Source organism: Dasypus novemcinctus, chromosome 26, assembly GCF_030445035.2.
Source record: "Dasypus novemcinctus isolate mDasNov1 chromosome 26, mDasNov1.1.hap2, whole genome shotgun sequence".
NCBI classification, from domain to species: Eukaryota; Metazoa; Chordata; class Mammalia; order Cingulata; family Dasypodidae; genus Dasypus; species Dasypus novemcinctus.
The window spans coordinates 26,778,814-26,796,900 of NC_080698.1; the positions used below are offsets into that span (position 1 = coordinate 26,778,814).

The following is an 18,087-nucleotide window of genomic DNA, read 5'->3' on the forward strand; positions in this document are numbered from 1 at the left end:
TCTAGGCTAAAACTTGAAAGACTGAAAACTGGGGAAAAGTAGGAACATACGGAGAAGAAACGTGCAACCCAGTGATAAGAAGGCACACGGTATGTCTGGGGAGTGGAATGAGGTTAGTGGGGCTGAATACCTGAAGTGGGGCAGGGAACATGGATAGCATTTCAGGTGAAGAAGAGGGATGTTATCCAGATGGTTCTGAGGAATGAGAGAAAGGAACAACACAGATGCCGTTTATATACATTTCAAATTTATTTATTTAAAGAGGGATTCTAATAGATACACTAAGACGTCTAATGAAAAATAAGGTAAATTTAGAAAGCCTGAGAGAATCATGCAATGATTTTTAAAAAGCCGAATATCATTGAGCACTTATTAAGAGTCTACTGGCAAGTGGATGTGGCTCACATGGTAAGGTCTCCCCCTCCATAGGGGAGGACCTGGTTCAATCCCTGGGGCCTCCTGGTGAAAAGGGAGAAGAGAAAGCGGGTCTGCGTGGTGAGCCACCGCACGCATGGTGAGCTGAGTGATCATGTGGTGAGCCAGTGCCCGTGCAAGTGAGTCACACAGCAAGATGATAATGCAAGAAAAGAGAGACAAAGGGGAGAGTCAAGGTGAAGTGCAGCAGAGATCAGGAGCTGAGGTGGTGCAATTGATAGGGAACCTCTCTCCACATCAGAGGTCTCCGGGATGGAATCCCAGTGAATCCTAGAAGAGAAAGATGAGAAAGGAAGACAAAAAGAAAAATAGACACAGAAGATCAAACAGCAAATGGACACAGAAAGCAAAAACAGCAGGGCGGGGGAGGGGGAGAAGAACAAAAAAGTCTACTATTGCAGATCTCACTAACTGCCATTGTGAATAAATCCTCAAACAGAGGTGCTCCTAAGGGCTCTAGAGCCATCTGGACACAAAAGCCAAGGCACACAACCCCTTGAAATCAGCAACCTGTCAGTAGGCCTTACCTTGAAATATATGACAACCTATTTCCCCAATGTAACAGAGTTGACTCATTTATAATTTCCTTACACATGATTCCTCTACCCCTTTTGAGCCTATAATTAGCACTATACCCATTACATATATGTGACAGAAATGTACATCTTTGTTCTATTCAGATGCCGGTTGAGCCCAGAATCTCAGCAGAGTTGTGGCCAATACCTACACTCCAGCTCATCGGACTTGCTCAGGATAACTGACAAAATGGTGATGATGGACAACGCTCATTCCAGAAAACAGAGAGTATCTACAACTGCTGACAAAACAGTTCTTTCCATTTGCCCGCTAAGATCTAAGCCCTCTCAATCTGAGGCACAGCGGATATCACCATCCCCAAACCCTCAAGGTTGAGAAAAGAACAAACGTAAGGGGAAATGCAACAATGGACAAAGTAAACTTACTAATACTGTAGTAATGGAAGAACATGTAACATTGTTATAAAGACAGTGCTCACCAGAGGTTCTGAGGGGAGAGAAAGGGAATAATTGGTGGAACATAGGGCATTTTTAGGGTATTGGAATTAAACGTAAATCACAATGTAATTTATAAACCTTGGTTAGGAGCAATGCTTCAATATTTATTCATCAATTTTAACAAATGTACCACACAACTCTAAGATGTTAATAGGGAATGTGTGGGGTGGGACATGGAGTGTATGGGAATCACTTATACTTTTGATGAAACTCTTCTGTAATCTAAAACGTCTTTTAAAAAATAAAGTTTATAATATTAAGAGAAAAAGAGTCTATTATTTCATACCTGTGAACTACTGGTATATCAGAGGGAAGATATTTATTTTTAAGGTCGTCCATTTTACATTGCCCCCACTCCCCAAGATATGAAACACCATGATTTAAAATTATAATTTCAAATGAAACTGATTCTCATTTTTCTTTCACCCTCAATGATCTATTTCTAAAAACTATATTACTACTTTTACAATACTATGCTATTGCTAATTACATCTAAAGGGTTTAACTCTGATGGTACCACTTGCTAGCTGTGCAGCCCTAGGCAAGCTATCTGACCTCTCTGAGCCTCTGTTTTCCTCTTATGTCACCCATCTCACCAGGTTCTGAGAGTTTTTGGTGAAACAATCACTGCCTGAGGTAGGTAACTACTATTTTCATTTTGCCAAAGAGTAAATGTCTCAAAGAGGTTAAGTGACTTGTGCCAGGCCAGACAATTAGCAGACCAGTGTTCATACTTTAAACTAGGATTTCTGACTCATCCTCCATCTAGTTCTCTTTTCTGTCATCAGTGGATTTTGGTGGTGATTTTCAATGATAAATACAATCAAATTTCAACTAAGATGACCTTTCTCATACTGTGAAAATAATATGTTTTTGAATAAAGGAAGAATAATAGGAGAGTGAGAAATAATAACTAGCAGAAAGAACTCTGGATAAATACTTTAAATGGGTGAATTATATGGTATGTGAATTAGATCTCAGTAAAGTTATTAGAAGATCAAAAAATAAAAATAGTCCTGGATGAATGAGTAATGTGGCATTTATAAGTGGTATGACTTTGAGGAAGTTAAGTTTTGTAGCTATGTTTTCTTACCTGGAAAGTAGCGATGGTATTGTCTGAAGGTGTCTAACTCAAGGAATGAGGATAAAACCGAATCCTAAACAGTAAAACCCCTTATGCTGCACATAAGGCTGTACCTACATCATGACAACACCAAAAACTGGAGAATGGAGGGGCTTGCTTTCTTTTTTCCAATGACACACACACTTGTTAAAATGTATAGGAAAAGGGAGGACAATCAGCAAGATGGCGACAGAGTACAGAGCTCCTAGAGTCAGCTCCTGCTACAGGGCAGTTAGTAATCACCCAGAGCTACCTAAAGCACTTTTGGGGGCTCTAGATCAGAAGTGCATCCTGTAACATCATTGAAAGATCAGAAGCAGGAGACTGCCCATCTGCAGAGAAGATTCATAAGTAGAGCACTCCACACTGCGGAGGCCAGTGCCCATCCTCCACTGGAGGCACAAGCCACCTTGGGGGCTATTCCACGGCTGGAATTGCAAGCTTCACTTTCCAAAAACAGGGAGGAAGAGACAATTGGACACCAGTTTCAAATTCAGTGGGCTACAGTATAAGCCTAAGAACAGCTAAAGTTTGAACCTGTCCAAGTCAGAAAAAGGCCAGAAGCCGCCATCTTCTCCACCCTTGGCACAAGGGGAAACGGGGCAGACTGAAAATCCCAGAGCTGGTAGTGACTGGCTTCTTTCCATCCAGATCAGATTGCAGCTCTAGCATAAGCCCCAGCCCCACCTTCGGCAGAGAGGAAACTGGTGGGACCTACACCAGCCTCTCCGGGAAAATACAGGCCACACCACAGAAGCCAGTGATTATCCTACTCTGGCAGCACAAGGTGCCTCAGGAGCTATTCTGTAGCTGGAGCTGGAAGCTTCATTTCCCAAAAACAGGAAGGGAAGAGACGGTTGGCCACCGATTTCAGCTACTGATTAGTCAATTTGACGGACTAAAGTATAAGACTAAGAACAGCTGAAATTTGAACCTGTCCAAGTCAGAAAGAGGCTGGTAGATGCCATTTTATCTCCACCCCCAGCATGAGGGGAAGCCAGGCTGACTGAAAATCACAGTAATAGTAGGGACCCGTTTCTTTCATCTAAATTGGCCTACAGCCCTAGCCTATGCTTCAGCCCCACCTCTAACAGGGAGGAAGCTGGAAGGCCATGCGCCAGCCTCTCTGGGTAACTGCAGGTACATCCAGCTGCCACAGACTGAATAGTCGGAAGCCTACCAGGGCAACTGAGGTCATTTTGGACCTACACAGTATAGATTGCTGCCCACACCTGCAGCTCCATCCCTGCCCCAGGCAGGGGAGAAAGGGGCACGAAGCTTCATTAGTCTCTTTGGGCAACTAAAGTCTATGCCTGCATGGCTTGGATTATTACACATGGCTGTGTCTCTGTCCCTACCCCTGGCAAAGGAATAAGTTGGCAGAAACTGTATCAGTCCCTGGGGCAATGAGGGCAGCTTGAGCCTCCAAAGGTTATAGCACCAGCTACAACCTTCGTTCATACTACGCAACCAGCAAGGGAGAGAGGGCAAGAAAGCTATAAACTAAAGAGAAAAACTGCACACAGAATAAATACATCCAGTAAGACACAACAAGTCAAGACACCAACAAAAATTACAGGAAGATATGGCCCAGTTAAAGGAAAAAGATAAGCCTCCAGATGACATAAAGGAGTTGAGACAACTAATCATAGATGGTCAAACAAATCTCCTTAATAAATTCAATAAGATGGCTAAAGAGATTAAGGATTTTAAGAAAACATTGGATGAGCCCAAAGAAGAATGTGAAAGCATACATAAAAAATAGCAGATCTTATGGGAATAAAAATGAAATAAAAAATACACTGGAATCATATAACAGCAGATTTGAGGAGGCAGAAGAAAGGATCGGAGAGCTTAAAAAAATGGCTTCTGAAAGCAAACATACCAAAGAAGAGATGAAGAATAGAAAAAATTGAACAAGGTCTCAGAGAACTAAACAACAGCAAGAGACATGGAAACATACATGTCATGGGTGTCCCAGAAGGAGAAGAGAAAGAAAAAGGGGCAGAAGGAATATTTGAAGAAATAATGGTAGAAAATTCCCCAACCCTATTGAAGTAAATAAATATCCATGTTCAAGAAGCACAACATACTCCCATCCAAATAAATCCGAATAGACCAATTCCAAGACAGACTAATCAGGATGTCAAATGCCAAAGGCAAAAAGAGAATTCTGAGAGCAGCAAGAGAAAAGAAATGCATGACATATAAGGGATACCCATTAAGATTAAGTGCCAATTTCTCATCAGAAACCATGGAGGCAAGAAAACAGTGGTATGATATATTTAAGAAACTGCAAGAGAAAAACTTCCAGCCAAGAAACTTATATCTGGCAAGATTGCCTTTCAAAAACGAGGACAAATTTAGAATATTCACAAATAAACAGAAACTGAGAGAGTTTGTAACCAAGAGATCAGCTTTGCAGGAAATACTAAAGGCTATGTTACAACCTGGAAAAAAAGACAGAAAAGAGAGGCTTGGAAGAATGTCTAGAAATAAAGATGATATCAGTACAAGTAACTAAAAGAGTGGTGAAAATAAAATATGACAGATAAAGCCCAAATATTTAGGAATAAACTTACATGTAAAGTACATGTATTCAGAAAACTACAACTCATTGTTAAAAGAAATTAAAGAAGACCTAAATAATTGTAAGAATATTCCATGCTCACACATTGGAAGACTAAATATCATTAAGATGTCAATTCTATTCAAATTGATAGACATTTCCAATGCAATCCCGATAAAAATTTGACCAGCATTTTAAAAATAAACAGAAAACATGATTATTATTTGGAATGGTAAGGGGTTCTGAATAGCCAGAAACATCTTAAAAAGGAAAACCAAAGTTGGAGGACCCTCACTTCCAGACTTTAAATCATATTACCTTGCTACAGTGGCAAGAACAGCATAATACTAGCATAAGGACAGACACATAGACCAATGGAACTGAACTGATGGTTCAGAAACAGACCCTCACATCTCTAGTCAAATGATTTTTGACTAGCCTATCAAAACCCACCCAGATTGGGCAGAACTTTCCATTCAACACATGGTGCTGGGAGAATTGGATATCCATAGCCAAAAGAAGGAAAGAAGACCCCTATCTTACATCTTATACAAAAATTAACTCAAAATGGATCAAAAACCTAAATATAAAAGCAAGAACCATAAAGCTTCTAGAAAAAAATATAGAAAAACATCTTTAAGATCTGGTGATAGCTGGTAGATTCTTAAGGGAGACAAGAGGAAGACTGAGATGGACTACTGATGTTTAATGTATGTAGAAGTTTTAATTAACTTTACTGTAAAAGTGTGGAAATGCATAGAGTGGATGGTAACACATTGTAGTTGAGTAACAGCTGGTTTGTAAATGGCAATGTGCCTGAAAAGGGTACAATAGGGATGTAAATACCAATTGACAGAAAGTTAGAGAATAATCTAGGGACTGAATAACACGGTAAAACCACAGGTGGATGAGAATTATGGTTGATGGTACAAATCCAAGAGTGTCCTTTGTGAGCTAGAGCAAATGAACATCACTACTGCAGGGAAGGAGAGATATGGAGAAACAGGGAAAAATACAACTGGAGTGACCTATGGACTGTGGTTAACAGTAATAATGTAATATTCATGCATCTATGTCAAAGATGTACTATGTTGCTAATGGGGGAGTATGGGAAACGCATGCCAAATGTATGCTATGGACCATGGTTAGCGGTAATAGTCTGATGATATTATCTCATAATCTGTAACAAATGTTCCATCACGGTGTGGTGTGTTGATAGAGGGGTGTTGTATGGAGATTCTGCACATGTGCATGATTGTTTTGTAAGTTTACAGCTTCTGTCATAAAAATATACTTAACAAATAATAATAGGGTAGGATGGGGGGAAAATACACCAAATGTAAGGTAAGGACTATGCTTAGTAGTAAGATTTTCACAATATTATTTTATAATTTGTAACAAATGCCTCAAAATAATGCAAGATGTAGGGGGACCCCTGTATGATGTTATGTATGTTACTTTGTAAGTTCACAACTTTTACTATAAACCTACTGTTTTTGTATGTTCACGTATAAATAATATAAAAATAATAATTGGGTGGGTTATGGGGAAAATACACCAAACGTAAGATACTTTGGTTAGTAGTAATATTTTGAGGATGCTCTTAAATCATTAGTTAAAAATGTTTCACTACAATGTAAGGTATCAGTGGTAGGATTAGGCATGAGAGCCCTGTATGATGCTATGTATGTTTTTTTGTAAGTTCACAAATATTACTAAACATTTATTGTTTATGTATGTTTATATATGAGTGATATAGTTGAATAAATCTTAAAAAAATGTATAGGAAAAGAAGTCGCCTTCTGCTCACAAGCACCTGCTCATGAAGTCATCCTTCTCAAAATACTGAAGTCACTGACACAGCAGCAGCAGGAAGTTCTGGAATATACAGATTACATGCGCTTACTTCCCTGTGGCACAGTTAAGATATAATCAGGAGGATCCATTCTCCAAATTCAAGGCTACGTAATTCATTAGCACAACAGGTTGGTCCAAAGCTCTGCTTTAAAAGCCATACAGGCCAAAACATAACCAAACGTGGCAGAATCCTGCACCACCCCTGGTCCCTTCGCGTTCAAAGGCACCAGACTAGGAAACAGACCTCTTCTGAATTTCCTTCAAATTTTATGAAGGAAATATAAAATGAAATGCTACCTGTTTCTCTTTCAGCAGTGAGACTATTTCCCCCTTCCAAATTCCTGATTTACTCATTTCATAGAAATGAAACATCAATACTGAGGGCTTTAAACAAGCGAAGACAAAACACAATTTTCCACCGCTTTTACATGACTTAGGTCATTTTTGCCCTGACTCCTACATAGTGGTAAGCTTAAAATCTAGTCATTTAGCTCACAGTCAGGTCCAATAAATCAGAGGAAAAAATAAACGAGAAAGCATTCCGAAATGTAACCATGGCAACACCACAGATGCGTCAAGAAATGGTGTGCTCATCTGCTTCATTCCCCATTTCTTAAATTGGAATCTAAGTAGGGGAAAAATTACACAGAGAACAATCATGATTCTGCAATTACCGAATTCTGCAAAATTGCATTCAACCTGCTCTACTGTAACTTCTGAGGCAGCTACAGAAATAGTTCTAGATGGCTTAAGAGTCAAAGAGACCTGGATCTGACACTTGTCAGTTACTTGATTTTCCCGAGATTCTGTTTCCTCATCTGTAAAATGGATGTTAAAATCCCAGCTTCAAAGGGTTACTATAAGAGTAGATCATGACAGCATGGCAGGGGCAGGAAGGACTCACAAGACCTGAAGCCACTGTCATCTTTAACCTTGTTGTTTTTTTAAATCCACTCCCCTTTGTGGCTTGCTTGCTGTCTGCTCTGTGTCCATTCGCTGTGCGTTCTTCTGTGTCTGTATTTATTTTTATTTATTTCCCCTCCCCCCTTGCAGCTTGCTTGCTGTCTGCTCTCTGTGTCCATTCGCTGCACACTCTTCTGTGTTTTTACTTGTCTCCCTTCTTGTTGCGTCACCTTGCTGAGTTGGCTCTCCACAGTGCTTGGGGGATGGAGGTCCCCCGCAGCGCCCCGGCCAGCAGCTCTCCGCAGTGTGCGGGTGAGTCTGCCTTCACAAGGAGGCCCCAGGACGTGAACCCAGGGCCTCCCATATGGTAGATGGGAGCCCAACTGATTGAGCCACAGCCACTTTCCTTTAGCCTTGTTTTTATTGGCTTCCCTTAGTGCCTCGGTTTCTTGATCTAAAAAATAGAATGTTAATTCTTGCCCTGCCCAAGTGATAAGAATTAGGAATTATTATTAATCCAAATGCAAGGAATTATTAGAAGGATTGTAACTTTTACCTCCAATGCTGAAAAACTAAAAGAGCAGAGGAGCACAAATTCAGCCACACAGCAAAAATATGCAGCCTTGGGCACTATTCTAAGTTACTTGCAGTAAACCTCTTCTCTCTGAGACTCAATTTTATTAATTAGAAAAATGGGGGCAAGGGGTCCCTCTAGAATCTGAGCTCTAAAGGCCCCATCTTGTACTTACAGTTTAAGTTACTGTAAATATGTGACATGCCTTAGATTAGTTCTTTTGCAGTAGTATCAGGAAACATTAGCACTCTAGCACATCACTTGTAAAATACTGATTTTTAAAAAAATGAAACCAGCTATAAGCAAGGGAACTCCTTTCTTTTAATGGTTAAAAAAACTAGTTCTAAAGAAATATTTCAAATGTTGATAGACTGGGTAATGGAAAGAAGAAAAGAAAACTACTAATAAAATCATAACTAGGGAGCAGATGTGGCTCAAGCAGTTGAGTGCCTGCCTCCCACATGGGAGGTCCCTATTCATTTCCTGGTGCCTCCTAAAGAAGACAAACAACAAGCAGACAACGAGCAGACAATAAGCAAAAACAAGAAGACAGTGTGTGGGGGGAACAAGCAGAAAATGAGCAAACAGACAAGAGAGCCATCTGGGGGCAGTGGTGGTGGTGAGGAACAATCATTCTTTCTTCTTATTTTGAATTAAATTAAATAACTTAATGTTAACCAGGATTCCCACCTCACAATGATCTGTATAGAAACATAGATTAATATTTCATTGCAATTTAGCTGCTGATTTGCCTACCTATAGCTTTTACCTAGGATCAAGGCTCTCTTGCATGGAGGAATAAAGGAAGAGACATTAGAAGATGATAGATAAAAAGAGGATTAATGACCCTTCCTCCTTCCTTCCCTTCAACACAAAAATTCTGCTTTCAGAGTTCCTATAAGTTCTATGCCTTGCTTCCTCAAAACTGGTCCAATCTAATCATTCTGGGGCTTTGGGTAGCTTAACCAGTGGAAACATATCTTTAAGCAAAATTAAAGAAGCAATACTAATCTATGAACCTGATGAAAGTTAGCTGAACAGGCAGAAAAAGGGAAGTTTGCCCAGCCTTTCCCTTTGTGGAAGGCCATTGGGGATTGGTGTCTCCAGACAAGATGGCAGGATGAGGCCTTTGGTTTCATACTCTTCATTAGTAATGATGAAGGTCAACATCTCTGGAGGCTTACACAGTGCCAGTCCTTTACAAAACACCAATGTGTCTCAGCTCATCTACTCCTCATATAGGTCTATGAGGTTATATCATTACAATGTCCTTTTTACTGATGTGAAAATTGAGCCTTACAAAGGATAAATAATTTGTCTGGCATTGCAAACTAGTAAGGGCAGAGGTGGGACTGAAACCCAAGCAAGCTCAAAAGCTCATGTATTAATAATTCGCCATGAAGTTGGGCTCTATGTCTCACTGTCGATTATGAGTCTCTTGATTTATCCAGTCACTGAGTAGGTAAGCCGCCAAGCGTTCCAGAACCAGCTGTTGAATCCATCCTTCTCCCCTGGGCTTCTCGTACATACCCACCCACAGTGAGACGCCCAAGACAGGCTACTTACAAGGCACAGCATGGCGGTAAAGGTTATCCCTTATGGTCTGCTGGAGCTCATGATCAGGAGACCCTTTCTGGAACCGCTGATTGAGAAAATGTCGCAGGTCCTTGTTCAGCCTGCCTCCTGCAGGAAATATAAAACAAACAAAGCACGTCAACAATAGGGCTTCCTAGATACAGATCAGCCTGATTGCAGTGTGCGGGAAGCCACATGAAGCAAAGCCAGTCAACTGCCCTGGGTTATTAGCAAGACTTACTTTAGGTTTTCCTCTGCAGGGCAAAAGGCAGTCAAGAATGTAATAAAGATAAAAGAGCATTGAAACAGCATTAATGTGGGGGTCCCATCTCACATAACACGAGAAGGCTAAAATAACAAAGAATTTAAACTAGGCTATTACATTTAAAATATGTGCCATAGACTCTGGCAGATGCTATTACTGGGAGAGTAAATGGCTGAAACCTTAAAAAGGACAATCTAGCAATAGCTATCAAATTATAAAATGTTCTTTGACCAGGGATTCAACTGGTAGGAATTTACCCTATGGATATAATTGCAAACACCTGCCAGAATCTCCAGTCTTGTTTATTGCAGCATTTTTATAACAGCAAATAAGCAAAACTAAAAACAAAAAACCTGGAAACCACCAAAAGGGATCGATTAAGTAAAGCACAGTTCATCCATATAACTACTCTTTGTAAGGGAGATCTTTATGTGCTAATTTTGTGGGAAAATATATGGAATAGTGCATACTGTCTGATCCCTTTTGTATGAAAGAAAAAAGGAGAGCATGTATTAATGGAAAGATTGATAAGAAAATTTTAAGAGTGATATCCATTGGAGCTGGACTGGAGAACTAAAGGAGTTCTATATATTCTTCATTATATAGAAAGAAAGACAAATAGAGGAAAATAGATCTTACTAATCTGTATTTTTTTCAAACACTAGATACATATGACTTTTTTATTATTGTTTTTTAAGCAAAGTTAGAGGAGGAGGGGAGGCTCTGTGTATACTACATAACAGAACAAAACAAATGCTAAAAAACATTATATTGTTAGAAAAATGTACTATAGAAAGGAGGACTTAATTTTTTTTAAAAATCATGAACAAAAATCACAGGATCAAGAGATGGTTTGCTGGACAATCTAGCTAACATTCACTTGTAATGGAAAAAGACCCTGCAGGGACAGCTAAGAATAAAAATGCTGAGATTGCCCTTCCATTTTTAGACAAGATAAAAATTAGGTAAGAGCATTTCTAGCCATAGAGGAACAATGCAGGAATCCAGTAACTAGCTGAGCCACAGAATTCAAGTCTTCAGATGATAACTTCCCCATAGTCAAAAAGTAAATCATGGTCAAAAAGCCACCACTGTCAAAATAAGATTTCCTACCTATGGCAGGAAACTATAAATCTTTATTTTAACATCATGTTCAAAGTAAGGTTCCCTGCGACAGTTGCTCAATTCAGACTAGACTAACAAAATCCAATTTGAACTATTTTAATTGAGTTGTATTATGCCTAAGGTTTCAAAGGGCCAAATGAAAATACATGTATTGAAGTAAATCTTTGGTCATACCATAGATACTCAATTACTTGTCAATTTTTTAGTGATGAAGACAATCACTCGTCCACTCACACCACCTCCCAAAAATGGGAACAGGGTTTGAATAGATAGTTCACAAAAATATATATCAATCTGGCCATTAAGCAAATGAAAAGACGTCCAACACCATTAGTCATAAGAGAAATGCAAATTAAAACCATAATGAGACCTACTACATAATCATTAGAAAGGTGAAAATTTAAAAGACTGACAATATCAAGTTTTTAGCAAAATTGTGAAGCAACAGAAAGTCTTAATACAATGCTAGAGAGTATATAAACTGGTTTATCCTCTTGGTAAACAGTTTAGCAGCATCTTATAAAGTTAAACCTTCCCTAACCAAGTAACCCAGGAATTACACTTCCATTTACTCAAAAGGCAAAAATAAAACAAGTTCACAAAGAGACTTATAGATGAATAATTGCAGAAACTTCATTCATAAGAGCCAAAAATGGAAACAAGTAAAAATGCCCATCAACAGGTGAATGGATAAGCAAAATGTGGTATATTCAGACAGTGGGATGCAGTACAGCAATGAAAAGAAATGAAATACTAACACATGCAATAATACTGATAAATCTCAAAGACATAATGCTGAGCAAAAGAAACCAGACACAAAAGAAAACACTGCTTGATTCCATTTAGATGAAGTTTCAGAATAGGTGAAACTCATTAACAGTGACAGCAAGCAGATCCCTGATTACCTGGGGGTGAACGCAGACAGAGCTACTAAAGGGGCACAAGGCAATGATGTCAACGCCAACTTCTTGGTTTTGACGCCACCATTGGAGCAAACTGGGTGAAGTGCTGCAGGGCCTCTCTCTACTATTTTTATAACTCCTGTGAGCCTATAATAATTTCAAATTAGAAGGGCTTTTAAGTGGGGGGAGGGAACATGAGGGAACTTCTTGAAGAAGACTTACATATAATGTATCTTTTTTTTAATAGTAGTAATAACACGGATTTATACTTTTGTGGAAACCTATGGAAGCGTATACTCAAAAGGGGTACATTTCATTGTATGCAAATGAAATACTGCAATAAATTTGATTTTAAAAGTTTAAAAGTGTATATAATTATTGAATGCCTACTGTGTGCCAGGCACCGTTTTAGATGTTTAGTACTTAATTTCCCATTAGAGTGATGAACTGAAAGAAAAAATGGTAATCAGCAACAAATCTAGGCTTGAATCTTGGCTCCACTGTTTATTAGCTGGTGAGCCCAAGCACAAAGCTTAATCTCTGAACCTTAACTTTTCTCATTGTAAACAGAGAAAGTGATACAATAGTAGCTCTGTCACAGATTGTTGTGAGCATTAAATGAGATGACACATGTGACATGCTTGGGACAGTGCCTGGCATGGAGAAAGAACTCAATGAAAGATGAGCATTGTCATTAATATTATTTTTGCTGACAACAGTTGAGGTTAGAGAACAAAGAAATGAGATCTCTCTGAACATGGATTTTTATCCTTTTTGAAAATACACATTTTGGAGAATGTAAAATCTACTCTACTGGTTTAAAAATAGCCAGAAACAAAATACAGGCCTAAGGAGATTGGAAATTAAAGGATACTTCTAGAGCAGGGTTTCTTAACCTTTTTATTTCATGGACCCCTTTGCCAGTCAGGTGAAAACCACAGACCCCTTCTTGGAATGTGGCGGCCGATAGTTTCATTACAGTCAAAAGTGGCATGTCTTTAAATTAAATTTTAGGATTACTCAAAACTATGTTTTACAACTTTTCCGTAATTTCCACACTTGATACCCTAACTCAGTGCAACATCTGTTCAAACAGTCATTTTCGGCAAACATTTAGAAATTCGAGTTTTCCCACAGCATCATAAAACCATCTCCACCCATACCCCCTTTTTTGCAGGCAGTTATCCACTGCACTCAGAACACACTACATAAAAATAAAAATCATACTAAGTCCACACTATACTGTGAATTATTTAATAAATAAATCACACGTGCACCAACACATCCCATAAGAATAATGTATTTTTGAATTCCCAATTCAAGCTTATGGATGCCCTGAAATCTTTCCACAGATCCCTGGGGTCCATGGATACCTGGTTAATAACCCCTGTAGAACCTGTTCTACAAGTAGGAGTGGATATGGCTAGAGCAATTGAGCGCCCACTTCCTACATGGGAGATCCCAGGTTCAGCTCCCAGTAAATCCTAAAAACAAAAAACAAGCGAACAGACGAAAAAAATAACTCAGGGGAGCTGGTGTGGCTCAGTGGTTGAGGATCGACTTCACACCACAAGTCAGGTTCAATATCTCAAAAAAAAAAATGTCTACTTGTGCTAATATGGTGTGTACATATGTAAATTAGTTAACAAACATCTAGTTTGTGTCTAAAATATTCCAGGCACTATACTGGAACTTAAGTCCAGAAAATGAAAGCAACCGAGACATCACTGATATTTGATAGACTTGCTAACTCTACCTATAGGTATATGGTATTCTGGAATTTGACTAAAAGAATTACACTGTTTGCCAGCAGAATTTCCAATGTCTAAACTCTTGGGTTTCATATTTCTCTTAGGGAACCAGAGCTCAAGAATTTAAGAAGACAGTGACAGTTATCATTTGAACCTTGAGTAGCAAAGATGTCTGTTGGTTAGACAACCAGATGCATGGCTTGAGCCAAAAGTAAAAAAAATTAAAGATAGAGTAGCTCTTTATCCTATATATACCAAAGGTTGACACATCCTTATGGATCATATAAGGTAACTGTCCAGATAAAATGGGACATATGGATTGGAGGGCATTCTTAAGACAGCCACTCTGGCTTACATTTGAGATTTAAGCTAAGACTAGCCAAGATGTAAAAATAAAAGAGTTAATAAAAGACTAGCCAAGCTAGCTAGAGTTTATTGATCATTGAACTAAAACTCCTCTCTGCTGCGGATGCACAAAAGGGCAGGGTAACTGTGCTGCCGGTTAACATTTACTCTGCGTTCCATGACATTTGTAAGAGAAAAGCCTCAACCTTCATATTCCATTAAGAACACTGTACTTTTTGGCATCTAATGTCAAATTAATTGCCAATTATTCAGGGGGCATGTCTATAAATCTTCTCCTAATTGTCAAGGGCAGTGAGCCAATGAAAGAATAAATTACAAGAAGAAGAGTTTGTCATATCATCTTCATTTTCTTTGAAATTCAAGATTTGTTTTGTAAACAGAAGAGTAGAACATAGGTCAGGAATGTGTAGAACTTTCTCCAAGAAAATGGGTCAGAGCTTATTTTTTTTTTTTTTTAATTTTTCCTTTTTTTTTTTTTTTTTTTCTTATTTATTTATTTATTTAATTCCCCCCCCCTCCCCTGGTTGTCTGTTCTTGGTGTCTATTTGCTGCGTCTTGTTTCTTTGTCTGCTTTTGTTTCTTTCTCCGCTTCTGTTGTCGTCAGCGGCACGGGAAGTGTGGGCGGCGCCATTCCTGGACAGGCTGCTCTTTCTTTTCACGCTGGGCGGCTTTCCTCACGGGCGCACTCCTTGCGCGTGGGGCTCCCCCACGCGGGGGACACCCTTGCGTGGCACGGCACTCCTTGCGTGCATCAGCACTGCGCATGGCCAGCACCACACGGGTCAAGGAGGCCCGGGGTTTGAACCGCGGACCTCCCATATGGTAGACGGACGCCCTAACCACTGGGCCAAAGTCCGTTTCCCGGTCAGAGCTTATTTTAAGACAATTTTACAATTGAAATAGGAAAAAAAAAAATGGGACCTAGACTGGTCCTGGATTTGCCATCATGTTATACTTTTGGATCTTCTATTTCTGGAATTTTCTTTCAAACTTCCAAGAATGTATCCTCAGCTTTTTTCATTCATATTACTTTATAAAAATTTAATCATGTTGATCAATGTAATTTTTGTTAGTTTTTAAAAAATGTTATATAATATTACATTTTAAATATATACTTTATTTCTGCTCATAGAAAATAAGGCTCTTTTCATTTTTTCCAATTACAAACAGTGCTGCTATAAATGTTGTTGCAACGGCCTTTAAAAAAAAAAAACGTGTGACGTTTGTTTTTTTTTTTTAAATTTTTAAAAAAATTTTTTCCCCACCCAATTGTCTGCTCTCTGTGTCCATTCGCTGTGTGTTCTTCTGTGTCTGCTTGTGTCAGCAGCACCCAGAATCTGGGTCTCGTTTTGTTGCATCATCTTGCTGCGTCAGCTCTCCATGTGTGCAGAGCCACTCCTGGGCAGGGCTGTGCTTTCTTCGCACTGGGCGGCTCTCCTTAAGGGGCACGCTCCTTGCAAGTGGTGCTCCCCTACACAGGGGACACCCCTGCATGGCAGAGCACTCCTTGCGCACATCAGCACTGCGCATGGGCCAGCTCATCACATGGGTCAGGAGGCCCGGGGTTTGAATCTTGGACCTCCCATGTGGTACGCAAACGCTGTAACTGTTGGGCCAAATCTGCTTACCTGAAGGTTTTTTTATTTCTCAATACTATCTAAACCTGGAAAAGGGCACATACATCTTCAACTTATCTGGTTATTGTTAAATTCTTCTCCTAAACAGTGGTACCAATTTATCCTTCCACCAGCAGTTTTGGAGTTCTCCAACCCCATGCCAATTTTTACAATTGTCAGTTCCCAAGACCACCCCCAGATTCAATGATTTGCTAGGAGGATTCAAAGGACTCAGCATATTGTACTCATGGCCATGATTTATTACAGCAAAGGGATACAAAGCAAAATCAGTGAAGGGAAAGGTTCACAGGGCCACATCCAGAGGAATCCAAGCAAAAGCTTCACGTGTCCTCTCCCAGGGAAGTCAGAGAGGGCACACTTCATACCCTCAGAAAGAGTCACAACAACACGTGGGAAATGCTGCCAACCAGGGAAACCTGGAAGTCCCCAAGGTTTTTGGAGGGTTTGGTCATGTAGACAGCCCTGTACCAAAACTTCAGACTCCCAGAAGAAAAGCAGGTGTGTAGCAGAAACCACCTCGTTTGTGCAAACAGTTTAGGGACAGGCAGGTATTCTCACTGTTCTGGGAATGATGGGGACCCTCCTGATACCCACATTTCCAGAGACCCAAAGGTTGACCTTGTACACAGCCCTTTCAAAGGACAGGGTCAAGTCTGCTATGCTACCTCTTTTCTGCACAGTCCTTCTTTTAAAATGCTTAGCAATATAATACAGGTAAAATGGTATCTTGGTGTTATATTAAGTTACTCTTTGATTACTACTAAGTTGTTGCTATCTTTTGTGTTTCCTTTTCTGTGTTTTGCTTGTTCATATTCTTTGTGCATTTTCCTACTGGACCAACTTGTTACTTTATTTTTACTTTTACTTCTTTTAAAAAAATATTTTATTTTTTTAAAGATACATAGATCACTCAAAATGTTACATTAAAAAATATAAGAGGTTCCCATATACCTCACCCCCCATACACACACTCCTCACACATTAACAAACTCTTTCATTAGTGTGGCACACTCATTGCATTTGATGAATACATTTTGGATCACTACTATGCCACATGGATTATAGTTTACATTGTAATTTACACTCTTCCCCAGTCCATTCAGTGGGTTATAGCAGGATACATAATGTCCTGCATCTTTCCTTGCAGTATCATTCAGGACAACTCCAAGTCTCGAAAATGCTCCCATATGACACCCCTTCTTCCCTCTCCCTGCCCTCAGCAACTCCCATGGCCACTGTCTCCACATCAATGATACAATTTCTTCCATTACTAGAGTCACAATAATTCTATAACAGAATACCAGTTAAGTCCACTCTAATCCATATTTTAGATTTATTTATTTTTATTTATTTCTCTCCTCCTCAGTTGTCTGCTCTCGGTGTCTATTCGCTGTGTGTTCTTCTGTGACCTCTCCTATCCTTATCAGCAGCACCAGGAATCTGTGTTTCTTTTGCTGTTGCTGTTGTTGTGTCATCTTGTTTTGTCAGCTCTCCGTGTGCGGCGCCACTCTTGGGCAGGCTGCACTTTCTTTCATACTGGGCAGCTCTCCTTATGGGGCACACTCCCTGCAAGTGGGGCTCCCCTACCCCTGCGTGGCACGGCACTCCTTGCGCGCATCAGCACTGCGCATGGGCCAGCTCCACACAGGTCAAGGAGGCCCAGGGTTTGAACCGCGGGCCTCCCATGTGGTAGGCGGATGCCCTAACCACTGCCTTCTCTGCCTTCTCTAATCCATATTTTATTCCTCCATCCTGAGGATCCTGGGAAATAGAGGTAGGAGACACAAGAGGGGAGACAAACTCGGGACCAGGGGACTCACAGCTTCTGGAACTGAGAACTTCAACCCTAGTTGTCCCATCGCATTTATTAGGAAACTACCAAGCAGCTGTTTGCTATCTGAACTGCAACATCATTTACAATAACAGGGAACAACTGCAACATCTAACAACTGCTACATTTAACAGGTGTAA

General features: G+C 39.8%; 1 protein-coding gene across 17 annotated transcripts in view; it reads right to left on the reverse strand.

Moving 5' to 3' along the window:
- Positions 1-18,087, reverse strand: part of MAGI1 (membrane associated guanylate kinase, WW and PDZ domain containing 1) — a 683,941-nt gene that overhangs the window by 250,801 nt on the left and 415,053 nt on the right. For all 17 annotated transcript variants that reach the window (XM_058288880.2, XM_058288885.2, XM_058288884.2 and 14 more), the window contains exon 2: positions 10,062-10,178. In XM_058288880.2, the coding sequence (XP_058144863.1) occupies positions 10,062-10,178 (117 nt within the window). The remainder of the gene's footprint in view (positions 1-10,061; positions 10,179-18,087) is intronic.